Source organism: Fusarium fujikuroi, chromosome FFUJ_chr05, assembly GCF_900079805.1.
Source record: "Fusarium fujikuroi IMI 58289 draft genome, chromosome FFUJ_chr05".
In the NCBI taxonomy this organism is placed as follows: Eukaryota; Fungi; Ascomycota; class Sordariomycetes; order Hypocreales; family Nectriaceae; genus Fusarium; species Fusarium fujikuroi.
The window spans coordinates 1,491,670-1,509,078 of record NC_036626.1 but is presented as its reverse complement, the minus strand read 5'-3'; the positions used below and the strand labels follow the sequence as shown (position 1 = coordinate 1,509,078).

At 48.2% G+C, this 17,409-nt stretch overlaps 5 protein-coding genes, besides 2 other annotated features; 4 read left to right on the top strand and 1 right to left on the bottom strand.

Annotated features, from left to right (window-relative positions):
- Nucleotides 1-1,702: 1,702 nt before the first annotated feature.
- Nucleotides 1,703-1,784, top strand: a tRNA (tRNA-His).
- Nucleotides 1,785-1,881: 97 nt separating this feature from the next.
- Nucleotides 1,882-1,964, top strand: a tRNA (tRNA-His).
- A 621-nt stretch (nt 1,965-2,585) lies between these two features.
- On the top strand, nt 2,586-6,756 carry FFUJ_07242 (related to 5-oxoprolinase; the record flags this gene model as incomplete). XM_023577472.1 has 3 exons in its annotated part: nt 2,586-3,617; nt 3,662-4,920; nt 4,968-6,756. 3 exons carry the CDS (start codon nt 2,586-2,588, stop codon nt 6,754-6,756), a joined length of 4,080 nt encoding a protein of 1,359 aa, XP_023430539.1.
- A 2,472-nt stretch (nt 6,757-9,228) lies between these two features.
- Nucleotides 9,229-10,251, top strand: FFUJ_07241 (uncharacterized protein; the record flags this gene model as incomplete). XM_023577471.1 has 3 exons in its annotated part: nt 9,229-9,333; nt 9,378-9,990; nt 10,037-10,251. The coding sequence occupies 3 exons, from the start codon at nt 9,229-9,231 to the stop codon at nt 10,249-10,251; spliced, it is 933 nt and encodes a 310-aa protein (XP_023430538.1).
- A 953-nt stretch (nt 10,252-11,204) lies between these two features.
- Nucleotides 11,205-13,221, top strand: FFUJ_07240 (uncharacterized protein; the record flags this gene model as incomplete). XM_023577470.1 has 3 exons in its annotated part: nt 11,205-11,301; nt 11,357-11,573; nt 11,619-13,221. 3 exons carry the CDS (start codon nt 11,205-11,207, stop codon nt 13,219-13,221), a joined length of 1,917 nt encoding a protein of 638 aa, XP_023430537.1.
- Nucleotides 13,222-13,383: 162 nt separating this feature from the next.
- FFUJ_07239 (uncharacterized protein) lies at nt 13,384-13,878 on the bottom strand (the record flags this gene model as incomplete). The annotated part of the gene is made up of 1 exon (XM_023577469.1): nt 13,384-13,878. The coding sequence occupies one exon, from the start codon at nt 13,876-13,878 to the stop codon at nt 13,384-13,386; it is 495 nt and encodes a 164-aa protein (XP_023430536.1).
- Nucleotides 13,879-15,086: 1,208 nt separating this feature from the next.
- On the top strand, nt 15,087-16,886 carry FFUJ_07238 (related to cecr1 protein; the record flags this gene model as incomplete). XM_023577468.1 has 2 exons in its annotated part: nt 15,087-15,913; nt 15,959-16,886. 2 exons carry the CDS (start codon nt 15,087-15,089, stop codon nt 16,884-16,886), a joined length of 1,755 nt encoding a protein of 584 aa, XP_023430535.1.
- Nucleotides 16,887-17,409: the final 523 nt, after the last annotated feature.

Sequence of the window (17,409 nt, the reverse complement as noted above, 5' to 3'; positions counted from 1 at the left end):
AGGCACATGGAAACACAATTGAGGCCGACGATGACGGCAGATGGAGGAGTGAGTAACTCTCAACTCGGGGCTCTTTCAGTCTTGTTGCAGCCGTGTCGTGTCGTTCGTTGTGTTGCTTCTGTTGCACTGATGAGATATCTATTCTAAACAGAGCGCCAATGGCTTCATCTGATGCACTGCTGCTGCATCTGCATTGCTATAGTGTGCATCCTCGTTCCTCAATTACTCTCATCCAAACGCTTATCGCCGCGCCTGGCGCTCTAGATGCTCATCGCAGTTACTGGGTTGGTCCCTTTGCTTTTCGAGCCTGAGCTTCGTATCCACGAGGTCTAGGCCTACCACGGCCTACGTAACGTGCTACGGTTCTACCGCCTGTGTGCTTCACTGTCTGTGTTTCCGACAAATTCCTGGGGTTCCATGCCGTGGGACCAAGAGGGACTGGGATAAGGGTCCGTACCTTGCGAATGCCTGCTACCCTGCATCTTGAAGGTCTTTTCATCTCCAATCGGTTAACAGAAGGGATTTAAAAACATGGCCTTAATGCATGGGGATCGCCCCCCAACAAGCATGGAGGTTCGCGCTGGCAGTTGGTAACCTAGCGTCCTAGCCACTGCATCATTGGCACAAGTCAGAGCCGGCCTCCGACGAGTCAGGTTTAGCTCGAGGGTGTCTTGGGCCATGAATCGAATGGCTCAGCTGTTCTGTAATACCTATCAACAGATCGCTCCAAGCGCTTAGAGGAAGAGGCGGTGGGAGTGTGTTGTCAGTGAATCACTCGATGAGAGACACCATTGAGAACCACGCCTTATCCCGGCAACTCCAATCTCGAGACGTTGGAGATGAGATGAGCGTTTGTAGTAAGCCTCACTAATCAATAAGATTTCACTTCATGCTGATCTCGTGAGTGGGGCACAGACAGTTCCTTCAAGTCTGAAGTTTTCATAAGGAATGACGCCAGACGGATGAATGTATACGTCAACACTACAAAGCCCATTGGTGAGCTCAGATCCGAAGCTCCAATATGCTGTCGTCCTGAATTTTGCAAACTACAATCCTTTCGAGTGCCAGCCATGCCATACATATTGTGTGACTAGTGGCCTGTTTCATGACAATCACAAACTCTGCCTTCAACGGTCGATCAAAGTCTTGTATTGACTTGTCCTTCAATTTCCACCTACCGGCAGATTGTTAGCTGCATGATATTCTTCCCATTCCGTGACACGTTCGAGCCGTCCGGCGTCCTCCGCGTCCCATGTCTCCGGTAACCTGCTCCGTGCGTCTCCGGAGACGCCGGACCCGAGACTCCGGCTAGAATAGTTCTCGCATATGCAACGGCAAAGACATAGAATGAACCTCAGCTGGAGCAGAACCTTTTGCAATACTGTAAAAACTCTATGAAGCTTTCCGGTGTCTCGAAGCTGTTGATAAGCTCGCCGCTAGATTGAGTCAGGATCCGCCACTCCCGATAACTGGGGTTTCTAGTGGTTTCCTCTTCTCTTTAGTAACTACCTATACTTTACAGGTGTCCGGTTTTGGTATTGCCAATATTTCAACTCCATGTGTCTTGGTCATTAGGTTAAAGGAAGCTACTCTTATTCTTTGATCAATTGTTGCCAAGAACGTGGATGAGATCCAAACACCTCAAGCCATGCTTAGGGTATAGTCCAATACAAGTGACAGGGATTATATCAACTGGAAAATAGCCGTCATCGTATAGGGGTCAGTACATCAGTTTGTGGCTCTTCGAAGCACTGAAAACGCAAGTTCGAGTCTTGCTGACGGCAAAGCTTTTGGCATTTTGCTTGATTTTTGCTTCATCCAATACTTGCCACTGTATTCATAAACTTCTTTTACGCCTCGTTTCCCAAGAAACAACTGAAAGCCGTCATCGTATAGGGGTCAGTACATCAGTTTGTGGCTACTTGAAAGCACTGAAAACGCAAGTTCGAGTCTTGCTGACGGCAAAATCGTGATCAACAATTGATTCATGTGTTTCTTTTTGCATGGGATTGCTCTCCGCCTCATATAGGCTTTAAGGCATTGCTCCTCTATGTTCATAGGGACATTGCAGGCTTATCAAAGTAAGGTTTCTTGGAATCGTTTAACTGACACAACTTGAACGGGAGTGCAAACCATAATTGCTAAAGGCTGTTGTTAAGATTATGGTTGTAAAACTTTGACTCTCTTCCACTCTTTTGGTGTTTTTGTTATCCTCCCCAGCAGTCTGTAGTTGTAAAAACACACTATCAAAGAGAACATTGTACTCAAAAATACCTTACATTGATCTCGGCGAATAACTGTCCTTAAAATTGCCTATTCGGGTGATTGAAGCTATCAATTACCAATCACGCAACGTGGGGTTTGTGACGACATGATAGCGGCCTGAGAGTCTCACCCAAGTAGTTTCAACTTGCACAAAGAGCGATGCATACTTGTTCTGGAGGTCGCCAACTGGAATGTAACTGACCTTTGTCGTTTTTGGCAACATCTATCTCAATCATTAAACGCACACGCACGTTTTGATGCTCTTGAGACCTTCGCTTTAACCCCTCTTCCCCTCACCAACATTCCGAAAGATATCCGCCATGACAGCAACATCACAGCGCGGTATTAGAATCGCTATTGACAGAGGTGGAACTTTCACCGACTGTGTAGGAGAGAGCAATGGGAAGGAAATTATCATCAAGCTTCTGTCCGAAGACCCGGCCAACTACAAGGATGCCCCGCTTGAGGGTATTCGGCGCATCATGAGCCACTTCCTCGGTAGAGATATTCCTCGAGGCGAAGCTTTGGACACTTCTCAGATTGATTCGATCCGGATGGGAACAACTGTCGCCACAAACGCCTTGCTCGAGAGAAAGGGAGAAAAAATCGCCATGGTCGTTACCAAGGGTTTCAAGGACTGTCTGACCATCGGAAATCAGTCGAGGCCCAAAATCTTTGACCTTGCAATTCGGAAGCCCGACGTCTTATATGAGAAAGTTATTGAGATTGACGAGCGGGTAACACTCGAAGATTACGCTGAGGACCCCGAAAGAACGCAAACAGAAGCAGAGGCTCGAGTCGGCACCAAAGAAGCCGAAGGCAAGGCTCTTGTTCGAGGGTTGTCTGGAGAAACAGTCAGAATCCTCAAAAAAGCCGAACAAGAAGACATTCGATCGAAGCTCAAGAGTGTCTACGACAAAGGCATTCGCAGCATTGCTGTTTGTCTGATGCACGGCTACACCTATCCTGACCATGAAGCTCTGATTGGGCGGATAGCTAAGGATATCGGCTTCCAACATATATCACTAAGCCACGAACTCATGCCTATGATAAAACTGGTTTCACGAGCTACATCTGTCTGTGCTGATGCTTATCTCACACCGGCTATCCGCAAGTACATTGATGGCTTCCAGGCTGGGTTTGAAGGCGGCCTTGGAACTCGTAGTGTGAAGGAGGAGAAGGGTGCTAAGGGAGCGAGATGCGAGTTTATGCAGAGTGATGGTGGTCTTGTCGACGTGGAAAAGTTCACAGGACTCAAGGCAATCTTATCAGGCCCTGCAGGGGGTGTCGTGGGATACGCTATCACTTCGTATGATGAAGAAACAAAGACACCGGTCATCGGCTTCGATATGGTGAGTTAAGCGGTGTGTTCCAAGCAGCAGACTAACTCGAGTAGGGTGGCACAAGCACTGATGTTTCGAGATATGGCGAAGGCCGTTACGAACATGTGTTCGAGACAACAACTGCTGGCGTTACAATTCAGTCACCGCAACTCGACATCAATACGGTCGCTGCTGGTGGCGGCTCTCGCCTCTTTTTCAGGAATGGACTTTTCGTTGTTGGACCTGAGTCCGCAGGCGCTCATCCAGGTCCTGCATGTTACCGTAAAGGAGGTCCAGCCACCGTCACAGATGCAAATTTGGTACTTGGCCGCCTACTTCCTGAATTCTTCCCCAAGATTTTTGGAGAGAATGAGGACCAGGGGTTGGATATCGAGGCCAGCCGAAAAGTGCTTCAGGAGCTCGCAGATCAAGTGAACCGGGAGAATAACAAAAACCTGACGGTAGACGAGGTTGCATTTGGATTCTTGACCGTGGCTAATGAGACAATGACTCGCCCCATCCGGTCGATTACCGAAGCCAAGGGACACGATTCTTCAAAGCATCGACTTGCAACATTTGGCGGTGCTGGAGGTCAGCACGCTGTAGCCATTGCAGAGTCCCTGGGCATTCAGCAAATTCTGGTTCATCGATATTCTTCAGTTCTTTCCGCATACGGCATGGCTTTAGCAGATGTCGTTGACGAACGACAAGAGCCCGATTCCTCAGTATGGAGGGACGACGACAAGACAGTTGATGAACTGAAGAAGAAAATGGAGAAGCTAAAGGACCAGTCACGAAACTCCCTACAAGATCAAGGCTTCCAAGAAGATGAAATTGCGTTTGAAGAATACCTCAACATGAGATACCGCGGCACTGAGTCAGCCCTCATGATCGTCAGACCGACGCCTGAAGAGGCCAAGGAACATTTCGATGGGAGAGAATGGGATTTTGGCCAAGCCTTTGTGAAGCAGCACCGCTATGAATTCGGTTTCACGCTTGACGAGCGAGACATCATCGTTGATGATGTCCGTGTTCGTGGTATCGGCAAGAGTTTCCGACACCAAGATGATACTGTTGACAAGCAACTCAAGGAACTAAAGCAGCAGAAGGTTTCCGACAAGAAGAAGATTGACAGCCAGCAGGTATACTTTGAGGGTGGTAGGAAGGAAACCCCTATATTCAAACTTGAAGATCTAGATACTGGCGATTCTATCCCTGGACCAGCCATGCTTGCCGATGGTACTCAAACGATCGTTGTAACACCAAAGGCAACCGCGATTATTCTCAAGACTCATGTAGTCATTAATCTGGAGAAAGAGGGGGCAAAGTCCGAGTAAGTTGTCTGTCGACTACCATTTTATTGTATTCTAATGGATTTAGGTCTGCCAAATCATCTGAGGATCGTGAGGTTGATCCCATCATGCTTAGTATTTTTGGTCATCGATTTATGGCAATCGCTGAGCAGATGGGACGTGCCCTACAAAAGACTAGTGTTAGCACAAATGTCAAAGAGCGACTTGACTTTTCGTGTGCCATTTTCGATGCCACAGGCGGCCTTGTAGCCAACGCTCCTCACCTACCTGTCCATCTTGGTTCGATGTCTACTTGTGTACGACGCCAGGCTGAGATTTGGAAAGGAAGGCTGAAGAAGGGCGATGTCATAATCTCTAATCACCCTTCGTATGGAGGAACTCATCTTCCGGATGTGACCTTATTGATGCCAGCGTTTGATGAGAAGGGAGAAAACATCCTCTTCTACGCTGCGTCTCGAGCTCACCATGCTGATATTGGCGGTATCAGCGCCGGAAGCATGCCCCCTCACTCGCGAGAGCTCTACCAAGAGGGCGCCTCCATCAGAAGTGAGAAGCTTGTGAGTGGTGGCAAGTTCGATGAAAAACGAGTTGTCGAGTTGTTCTATGAAGAACCCGCCAAGTATCCAGGCTGCAGTGGAACCCGTTGTCTGGCTGACAACATCAACGACTTGAGAGCTCAAGTCTCGGCTAATCAAAAGGGAATCTCACTTATTGAGACTCTGATTGCAGAGTATGGCGAGGAGACAGTGCAGTTCTATATGGTTCATATCCAGAACAATGCCGAGCAGTGTGTGCACCGACTACTCAAAGATGTTTACAAGCGATTCGAAGGCAGAGACCTCTCGGCAGTTGACTTTATGGACGACGGTTCTCCCATTCGATTGAAAATCCGCATTGACCCAGAAAAGGGTGAAGCGGAATTTGATTTCTCGGGTACTGGCCCCGAAGTCTACGGAAATATCAACGCCCCCCAGGCCATCACATTCAGTGCCATTATTTACTGTTTGAGATGCTTGATTTCCGAAGACATCCCACTCAACCAAGGATGCTTGAAGCCGATTCATGTCAAGATCCCCCCCAAGTCCATCCTGTCGCCGTCGCCAGGGGCTGCGGTAGTGGGAGGCAATGTCCTTACCAGTCAACGCATCACGGATGTTATTTTCAAAGCATTCCAGGCTTGTGCTGCCAGCCAGGGATGCTGTAACAACTTGACTTTCGGGTTTGGCGGGAACCAAGACGGCGCCGAAGCTGTCAAGGGGTTCGGATACTACGAGACGATTGCTGGCGGAAGTGGTGCGGGTTCTGACTGGGAGGGAACCAGTGGTGTTCACTGTCATATGACAAACACTCGAATCACAGATTCGGAAATTTTTGAACGTCGTTATCCTGTACTTCTCCGTGAGTTCTCTATTCGGTCCGGTTCAGGAGGGCGAGGCCAGCATCGTGGTGGTGACGGCGTCATCCGTGACATTGAGTTCCGGATCCCCCTTCAAGTGTCTATCCTCAGTGAGCGTCGCGTCTATCGCCCGTATGGGCTAAATGGTGGCGGCGATGGAGAATGTGGTCTGAACCTATGGGTGCGCAACGTTGAAAAGGCCAACTGGCAGACTTCTCTGAAACAGTTTCACACAAAGGAAGATGCAGGGGAGGTTGAATACGAGGAGCGACGTATCAACATGGGGGCTAAAAACACAGCTGCTATGAAGGCTGGAGATCGTATCATTATCTGCACACCTGGAGGAGGTGCATGGGGAGCTGAGGGGTCTGAGAGTGTGGCTAGAAAGAAGATTGACCATACTGAGGGCTGGAGGAAGGGTAGTGGTAGCACAAGGGATGAGACTGCACTCCAGGCTTAGACAGGGCGAAATATGATATTGGTCTGTTGCCTAGCAAAGTGCTTGCCCTGAATGGTTTCAGCTTGGGACTGGAAGAACTGATGTCGAAGATGGATGGATACAAAATTTCTGTATGTGAGTCTTGCTTGAAACCCCAACTTGTGTAGCCTAGAGATGTCTCAGGCGAAGCCACCATCGACGACAGAACTGAGCTACCGTTAACTCTAAACACGTCTCACTATGAAAATTTAACCTGAAGGTTAAGACATTCACAGGTCGTTTACTGAGTTGACTCATCACGTAATTGAGATAATGCTGGTCACATTCTTGAGTGTCAAAAAGCTAGCAACGAGTCTTGTTGGCAACTCGGTGAAACCTCGACAAGGCACCCATAGTGCTGTTATGCCGCCCAAATAGTATATGGTTGGGAGATATAGCTACCCCCGTATTATGATCATTTGCATGCATCCATGGTAGTGTTCATCCTTTCCAAGCTTGATGTTTTACTGATAAAATCTAACAGTTCGGGCCTTACTCAGATAAGGAACTTCAAGAAATATACCCGAGTCTTCTCATTCGAAGTTTCAAGCTTCATGTTGGTACCTTAGTGGTTTAGGTGCCTATGTAGAACTTGTGAAAAGTGACTTGATGCATTGATCACCAGGGGAAACCTTTCCGAGGCTCCCAACGACACACATTAACTTTATAGGCAAAATGTAGCGAAACTCACGCATTGCAGCAAAAAGCTTCTTCTTCGGAGACTGAGGTGGTGAATTGGCTCCCTCTGCATAGAGGTACCTGAAAATTCTGTGTTGCGATGCAGCTTACAACCTCCAACACAAACAATCACACACAGACACACTTGCATATGGCCAATCTCAATCGCAGATTAACCCCGATAGACTGGTACGATAACGGCCGTTTCCGATCAGACCCTCCTGATCGCCAAAAATTACACCATCACTACTGTCTCTCGAAAATGGCTATGCAAGTCACCGGTGCCACACGGCAAGAAGAACGTTAGAATAAGGCTTGTCTCCCACCGAAACAATATCTATAGTATCCAATGAATACGCCCAATTGCTCGCCACTCCTATCAACCCCAGTCAGCCCTACGGGGAATAGACATGGATAATGGGGGCTGCTGCATTAGCTCAACCACTGATGGGCCAGGGTCTTGGCCCCCAATCTCCATATGGGCCCTTGAAGTTGTTGATCTACACTCGATACTCTTGCCCCCGAGAACCAGAGCCTCGCTGCGATCTCACCCTAGAACAGGCTACAGCGTCTTCTGCCTTGCTAGCATCAGTGTAGCCTATCTTCAAGCCAATGACGGCTTGTCCGATGCAGTGATGCAGTGATGCGGATGGGGCGGGCGTTGAACTATATCTGCATGCCGCGAACCATGAATTGCCTCCGCTTCAACTTCACAAGGCATTCTGCATGCCTTCTAGGCGTGTAATCTATGAGCCGAAGTTGATGTATCGTGCTTAAACACCCTTACCCATAAGTCCAGGTTAAAGATTGGTCGGTCAACTCCTACCGTGACCTTGACTGACGCAGAGTTATGTACCTCCTTTGTGGCGGAAGCATAGAACAAGGATAGAAGATAAACAATCGATCAGGCGGGTGTTTATTACTGACCTGTCAGTTTGAGGGTGTGGGAATGCCATGATTAGACATCGAGTTCCCAAGAACGAAACATCCATATCCACCGTGAACCTCAACTCAGCCATGTTACATCAACTAAGCGGACTAGCTCTCGTAAGGCTAACGAGGCAACCAAAAAGCAGCATGTGATCACGATAGGTCTTGTGCTTCAATGTGCACTGCCCTTGTACTCTATGGCTATTGACCAGACAAATGCCGTGTAGGATCTCAGGGGGATATTTGTCCCTTCTTGTAACTTGATCTGACCAATCCGCGATTGGTAGTTAAAGTTTTCTCACAACTTCCTGGGCCCTTAAACTCGTTAGGCACCCTTATTCAGAGACCCCTGACTTCACACGGCAAAGCAACACCATTCCGGACCTGTTACTTGAAGCAGGAATTCAAGTACACCCCACAATTGTGACCAAAAGGAGGTTGAACATAGCTTTCCAAAGCAATACTGTGTGAGAATTCGTGCAGACATTCGTCCGTTACTAACTCCACGGCAAATTATCAGGAGCCAGTAGAGGCTCTTGGTTGGACCTCGAACCGCAGATGTCTTATTCCCTGCTTCTGCCTGTAACTGAGGCCTCTCCGACGAGCCTTGTTCACTGAGTTTACCGTGCAATGCTTGTTGCCGTACTCAGCCATGCACCTGTCTAGACTTGAGGCTCAACTGCACCCCCAATATCTAGAATCGAGAATTCAGACAAGCTATTTAAGCAACGCCAAGTTCTTAAGAGTTTAACCTCAGTCATTCCTTCTCTAGCTCTTTCTCGACTATCTTAACATCTATGCACTGTCCTGGCAGACTCTACTGAAGCTGCGTGTAATACTTTCATGATGATGCGAATAGCTATAGCTGGGGGCTCCGGCCTTGGATATCTCCTGGCAAGCCATATATCCAAAGCAGCAAACGCTTATCAAGTTGTTGTTCTCTCACGTTCTGTAAGTATTACACTTATGTGTACACGATGTCTCTAACAACACAGTCACGTCCCGAATATGCAACACTTGATGTTCAAGTCATGGTTGTTGACTACAATGACGAAAATAGCCTAGCATACGCACTTCACGGAGTTAATCTTGTCATCTGCACCTTTTCGGGGGGTGAACAGATCAACCTGATTACTGCAGCTGTCCAAAGCGGTGTACAGTTCTTTGTCCCATCCGAGTTCGAAGGAAGTCTCGAAAAGCGGCCCGAAAACGATCAGCTCGACCCCTATTCATACTCGTCCCAAGCCAGGCAGCATCTCAGACGTTGTGCAAGATCATCCCAGATGAAGTGGACCGTATTCTCCTGCGGTATCTTCATGGAGAGATTTCTCCCCCGGGGGCTCGGAAGTTTGGCCATTGGTTATGGTTCAAACTTAGCCAACGTGGGATCCTACGTTCTTGACATGAATACCTATACCGCTGAGTGCGTTGAAAAGAACCCTCGAGGGCATACTGTCCGTGTCTGCATGACATCTGTATATGATGTTGCTCAATTCATCGTTGCCGCCATTGATTTGGGACCTGCGAACTGGCCTCGCGAGTTTACGATGAGAGGAGATCGTCTGTCGCTTCGTGACATTGTTGGGCAGTGCTCAAGAACCCTGAACGGTAAGTTAACAGTCTAAGTATACAATGGTTATGCTAACTCGTTAAGCGGCATTTTCTCTGTCTCAATGGCAAGCTTCGGATATCGCGGGACTTATGAGCGGTTTCTATCAACAGGGAGACTACGCAAAAGTTGCCTTCTATCGGCAACTTCAAGCTACTGTTGAGGGACGTTACGATTTTGGGCATACATCGTTGAATGGTCTCGTCAACGTCCAGCCGAGAAGCTTTCGCCAGTGGTTGAGTGACCAGTTTACAGGATAAATCCACTATGAGGGTTTCATCTGGCTTCTTAACTATGGGTCAGTAATACAGTCTTTGACTAGGTTGTGTCGATGGACATTCACTTTCTTTAGTTTACAGCTGTGCTGTATGTTGGTACTGGTAGCAACAAGGCAACAAATTAGCGGCTGGTATCGCGGCTTTCATATCTTACTGTTTCTAGGTAGCTAAAAGAACTAAACTCCGCTTTTCACTCTTTACTGCAATTGCCCATAGAACGTTTTGTGGCATTTATCCTTATTGCTATAGGTCCCTTTTGAGAACGTACTGTATGGAAGAAATACTTATGAGGGACACCAGGCCTGGCATTGGAAGATCCTGTCCGACAAGCGGCCACACCGAGTCTAAAGACTGAGACGCTTGTCTTTATGACTTGATACTGATACCATTATTTGTTCAGAGCAATCCTGGCCGAACTTTGAGGAATGGTTTCATGATTTACGACAATCTTTCCCTTAATTACTAAACCTAGTTCCCGTAATGTAGGCTTGCGTTTCCCGTGACAAACTCCGCCTTCTTCCAAGAATATGACCTTGTAGTTAGTCTTTAAGATCGACAACAGGTCCGGGAATAGGTTCATGTGGAGGCTGGAAAGCCAAACCTCGGGACAAGGTATGACCCCAGTCCAGAATGCGGAGAAAACATGCATAATCCCACCAACGATCATGGTTCACATTCCGTTTCTGGCTCTTAGTTCCGCGGTGAAAACACCAGAAGTCCATGAGCCCGGAATCTCTTCCGCACGACTTACCCAAAATGGCGGAATACTGGCTCGAGTTGGAGGTCTGACCCCACTGGAGGTCCCCGACGAGATGTAGTCGATGGCTTGTGATTGAATGCTCTGACAAGTGTTAGCAGTGCAGACCAACAGTGATAAAGCAGCCTCGGGCGGGATCCAACATGTTCAAATTTGTCTTCTCTCACCCCGTTCAATCATGGAGGCTTCAGGCGCAGATAAGGGCTTCTTTCAGAAGCCTCCCGTTCTGAACAATCAGTTTCATGATGATGTGACCTTTCAGAGATGCTTTAAGTGTCAGTTTAAGGCCAACTAATATTACTCGAGGCCTGTGCTTACTTGTCTTTGCAGTGTTTCTTCCACCTCAAATCGTTCAGCAAGTCCAAGCTGAATTGGCTTCACTTGGAGCTGATGTCCTCTCCGACCAAGTTTTTGCTTGGATCACGGATGCTGAACATAACAAACCCTTCCTTAAAGGATCAGGTCGTGATGTTTTCGGCCAGTGGAAGGGTGATTTAGTCACTGGTGAAGGGTGGCGTGGTCTTCAGAATTTTGGTCTGTCCCGAGGGTAAGACATCTACGTTGTTGACTGATCAGCTATTGACATGTCTAGATTTGTCGCCGCTGGATATGATACTCCATTTGGGGCATTTGCAAGAGCATACCAGTTCATGCGCATACAACTTTGGACGCCATCGTGTGCCAATGTCGGTTGTCCTTCCGCTATGCAGGATGGCGCTGCTCGACTTCTACAAACACACCTTAGTAGCCCAGAACTCGTTGCAAAACTCACAGATGAGCAAAAGAAAGTATTCGAGAACGCTTTCAATCATCTAACCACACGTGATCCACAGAGTGCCTGGACCAGTGGCCAGTGGATGACTGAGCGAACAGGGGGCAGTGATGTGTCGTTGACCGAAACAACAGCAGTGCACATGCCAACTTCTGAAATCCAGCTCGCCTCGAAGGATGAAGATATACCATTAGGACCATGGAGTATCAATGGCTTCAAGTGGTTTTCGTCAGCAACGGACTCAAGAATGACTGTTCTCCTTGCTCGAACATCTAGAGGTGGACTGTCAACCTTTATGGCTCCCATGTACAAGCACGATGCGAGTGCTACCACAGCTACGGGACTTCCGAAAAGCAACGGGGAGCAACTTAATGGAGTTAGGATCCAGCGCTTGAAAAACAAATCAGGCACACAGAGTCTCCCAACAGCTGAACTAGTCCTCCAGGACATGCGAGCATGGCTTGTAGGGCAAGAAGGCCGAGGCATCCAGGAAATCGCAACAATTTTGACCTTGACTCGAGTTCACTCTTCAGTTGCTGCTGTGGGTTATTTAGGAAGAGGACTTGCCATCGCAAGAGCATATGCTCAAGTTCGAGAGGTTGGTGGCGGAAAGGGAACTCGAATGAAGCTCACAGAGAGTTCATTACACATGAGAACCCTTTCAAAGGTATCTTCCGAGTATCGCGGCCTTATGCTTCTTACCATCTTTACATCATATGTCCTTGGCGTTTCGGAGCATGACATGGCGTCAGATGCAAATCTTTCATCTGCGCTAGAGGCGTTGACACCTTCTGCACAACATGCTGCGCCATTGATTCGGGTTCTTACTCAGCTCACAAAAGCTTACGTTTGCAAAGCATCGGTACAACTACTCTTCTCTTGTATGGAGGCGCTCGGTGGTGTTGGGTACCTTGCCAATGAAGAACAAGAGTACCTCAATATCGCCCGCCTCCATCGCGATTGTGCTGTACTGCCTATCTGGGAGGGCACAACAGATGTGTTGAGCACTGACTTCTTGAGGGCTATTAAGCATCCAAAGGCTGGTCAGGACACTCTGAACGCCCTCGAAGACTCCATTAAGAAAGGTACGGCATTTCAAGGAAAGGTATCTTGGCCTGGAGGCTTGAACCCTTTGGACGTTTGGAAGAGCCTGAGGCAGCGTATTGAACGAGAATCGGCGGCAGACTTGATGGGAGATGCTAGGGAAGTTCTCTGGGCTGTGGCAGATTTACTGGTGTCTGTTCTGCTCTATGTTGACGCTGGTAGTGACGGTGATCAAGTGTCACTGGACATTTTCCATCGGTTCTTGGAAGGGAAGAATGTCACCACGAAGCGAGAAAAGGTCTCAGCTCGAGAACAGCTTGCTAAGGACTTCGCAGTTGTGTATGGAGGTACTGGAAACGAGATCTTTGCCAAGCTTTGACAGCACCATTGGCATTAATTTATGGCTGTATCATGTCACTCATCTTTGCGAATCTGGGGCCAACACTATTCTTGTTATATATAAAATGAAAGCTCAAGAGAAATCAAGAATGTTGAACCAAGTGTAAAGAATGGGTATCAAGTTATTGTGCGCCTATCCCCATCAACCCCGCAGACTCTTGCATGTGCCCTTAAAATTCTTCGCCTTCAGTGTAACCTTCTTACACGTCGTAGCATCTGTGTGTTTCTCTCCATACAGAACAGTACCCTTTGCACTCGTAGAAGTCTTTGAGCAGGAGTTGAACGTGGTTCCTCCATCGTGCTGAAGAAGCGTATTGCTGCCACTCTTTTGTAACGTCCATGATTGGAAACCAGGCGTCGGATCGACGCATTTGAGAGCACCGCTTGGGCTGAGAAAGCAAGCGTTGAAGGCGTTGTCTCGAAGGATGTCTTGAGAATTGGACAGATCGATACAGTAGAAGCCGTTGGTTTTTCCGGCATTAAGCAGCAGGTTGCCGTCGCTGTTTTGTTGGACTGTAGCACTAGTTGCCACATCTTGTAACGTGAAGCAGCAATGGCCATCGAAGACAGTATCACGAGGAATAACTGCAGCTGTGGCCATGGAGCACAAGAGAGTGACCAGAGTGGACGACTTCATCTTGAAGTGAAGGGTACGATGGATGATGTGAGCAGTGTAAATTAAGTATAGGACGAACTTGTAATATTATTGAGTCCAGCTCAATTGTTAAAGATAGTAATAGAGAACTCAAACATCGTAGACATCACAAGAATTCCCTCACCTTTTATAATTCTGGAGACCTCATTCTCCATCACCCGTCGGGCTCGGCTTCATTAAGGATCAGCAGAAATAAATCCATTCAAAGGCATCGAACCGAATGTGAGAATGCACGTTGGTCGAAGGATTGAGTCAGAAAGGAAGCCACTTGGCTCATGATGGTCAGCAGAAAGTCACATTTATCGTGAAAAGTCGGTCTCTAGAGCTGTGATGTCCCGTGCAGGTGATTCCAAGTGATGGACGTGACCATTTCCATTGGGAGTCTCGGGGTTTCGCGCTATAGGACGAACAAAACTAGGGCCATTCTCAGGAGCGAATGGCTTGTCAGGAACAGCCGCGAACTAATTACCAGAGTGACATTCGACGTGATTGTTGGTGCTATGCCGTTCATGCTCCGAGATGCAAGGCACAAGGTGGGTGACAGGCCAGGGATATCCTTCTTCACCGCAGTATAGAAAGCGGGGATAGCTTCATTTCATGCGTCCAGCCACAGACTGCCAGGGAGAACATCTTGAGGAGAAGATTGGTTGCAGGGAGTCAAGTGTGACGATGCATGGATCCTGGAGGTGATAAAGGTGCGTCTACCTACTGGGAGCTGTGAGACTAGCTCAGCCAATCAGAGGCCGTAAAACGGTTAATCACGCTGCGGGTGCAACGCCTGCAAAGTCACGTGAAACAAGATGTCGGTTATCGGCGAAGGCCTTGGAGTGAAGCACCGTTTATTACGCTCAACTCAAAGCGTAACCGTCTGTGCCTCTACGTCACATCCTCAACTCTACATTCAACGCTTCACTTTACCTCTAATAGTGTGTTTTTCTACGTTGATGTGCCATATTCTTCATCAAATCATGTCTCACCACATCTGACGTGTTCTTGTTTTGATCTTTCGTTATCATAAGCAGCTCATCTGACTTCAGCGATCTTCTGCTTAGCACGCTTCCCCGACCTGCCTAATCCACCTACAGTATCCTACCGTTTCACCCCTCGCGGGCGACTTCCAGTTCTAACTTATTCATAAACCTCCACCGAACACTTGAGAGCAACTGCTTCCTCCAATCAATCAAGGAATCATGGCGGACGAACATACCATGTCCAATGAAGAGTGGGAGGAAGTCTCTCAAGACATCCCCTCACTCTCGGACCCCTTCCTTCAGCAATATCTCACAGGCCGAGCAAACCTCATGAGCCAAGAACAAAAGTCTCGCACAGATGCTTCATTCAGAGCCTCTCTTTCACCTATTGCCAAGCGCGCGAGTGACATTGTCGACCGCATCCGCGACCAGGAGAATGACTCCATCTGGACCCCTCAAGTTGAGGAAGAGCTAGCCCAAGCAGGAAACGAGTGCATCTTTCCCGGAATGATGTTCATGCTGGCAAAAGATCGCATGGAGAAGACCAACCTTTGGAAGATTGTTCGACGCATGCCAAAGGGAGCCCTGCTTCATTCTCACATGGATGCCATGGTCAACTTTGACTTTCTCTTTGACGAGCTTCTGAAAATGCCAGGAATGCACATGTGTAGCGACCGACCTCTCAACACTGAAGAATCTCGAGAGGATGCAGTTCCTAGCTTCCGATACAGAACCAAGGCGGAAACTGATGGATCTATTTGGGAAGAGAGCTACAAGCCTGATGCTTTTGTGCCACTTCCAAAGGCGGCAGATGAGTTCCCCCATGGTGGACGATCCGGCTTTCTCAAGTGGCTGAAGGGTCGATGCACTCTTTCCGTCACAGACAGCCATGAGCAACACCATGGAGTCGATGCCATTTGGGTCAAGTTTGGGAAGTGTTTCCTCGTGTGCGCCACCATCATTCACTATGAACCCATGTTCCGTATCTTCCTCCGCGAGCTCATGAGGAACCTTAAAGATGATGGTGTCAACTGGGCTGAGCTTCGGTAAGTCATAAGTCAGCAATTCCGATCTTGTTCTAAAAATCATAGATTCACCTGGCCACTTAACTACTGCCGTGATAAGCAAGAGGAGCCTGAGAAAGACTACATTCACATGTTTGACGTTCTGCGCGAGGAAATCGATAACTTCAAGAAATCGCCGGAGGGAAAGGGTTTCTGGGGTCTCACCACTATTTGGACCTGCCTGAGAAGCTGGCCGACCCGTCTGATCGTAGAGAACATGGACTGCTGCATCGCTACCAAGATCGCTTTCCCTGACCTCATTGCTGGTTATGATTTGGTTGGACCCGAGGATTTGGGTCGACCCCTTTCTGATCTACTCCCCGAGCTTTTCTGGTTCCGCAAGCAGTGTGCCATGGAAGGCGTCAACCTCCCCTTCTTCTTCCATGCAGGGGAGACACTTGGGGATGGCACTGATACTGATGCCAATTTGTTTGATGCGATCTTGCTTGGCACCCGGCGCATCGGCCACGGCTTCAGTCTCTTCAAGCACCCCCTGTTGATCGACATGGTCAAGGAGAAACGGATTCTCATCGAATCGTGCCCCATCTCGAACGAGGTCCTCCGCCTCTGTGGCTCCGTAACAGCCCATCCCCTGCCCGCCCTTTTGGCCCGTGGTGTTCCTTGCAGCCTGTGTAACGATGATCCCGCTATGCTCGGGCAAGACACAGCCGGCATGTCACACGACTTTTGGCAGGCTCTCCAGGGGTGGAAGAACCTTGGTCTTGCAGGCCTTGGCAGTCTCGCGGAGAACAGCGTTAGATGGGCCGCTTTTGAGGATCAGAGCCAGACTGACTGGATCAACGACATCAAACAGGCTAGTCTTGGGACGAATGTCAAGGCCAAGAGAATGCAAGAGTGGCAGATCGAGTGGGAGAAGTTTTGTCTCTGGATTGTTGAGGAGTTTGGAGACGAATTTGGAGATGAAAAGGAGAAAGAAAAGGCCAGTGATGCCTAGACACTTCTTTACGACAAGACCATAGACTAAGATGAAGGGAAATTTGGTGCATATCGGCGTTGCATACTGATATTTAGGTGCGTTCAACACAGACGGTTGGGGAGTTCAACCATTATCTCCATGGATAGGGGCGTATCAGAGGTGTACTTCATAAAGATCTTGTGCCTAGAAATGTCAATAAGACTAGAGAGTCAACATCACCCACTTTGAGTCGTATTTTCGTGATGGGGATGGTAGCCTTCTTCACGATGCGAGCCCTTTGATCTCCTACAGCCAATTGTACATCATCGCCATTTGAAGATTCCGTGTACAGCGGAGCAAGAAGAGCCACTCCGGATCCTATGAATAAACGTAATACATTAGATTCTAGAGGTGACACATGAGAGTGTGAAAGTGCACAGGAGTTAGCTTTTGTCTGTCATTAATTACATTTCATTTGCATCAAGGTTCAAATATCTGCTGGTGAATGGCTTTTTGTCTTTGGGCGGTTCAAAAAATGATTAGGAATAGAGGCACTGCAACA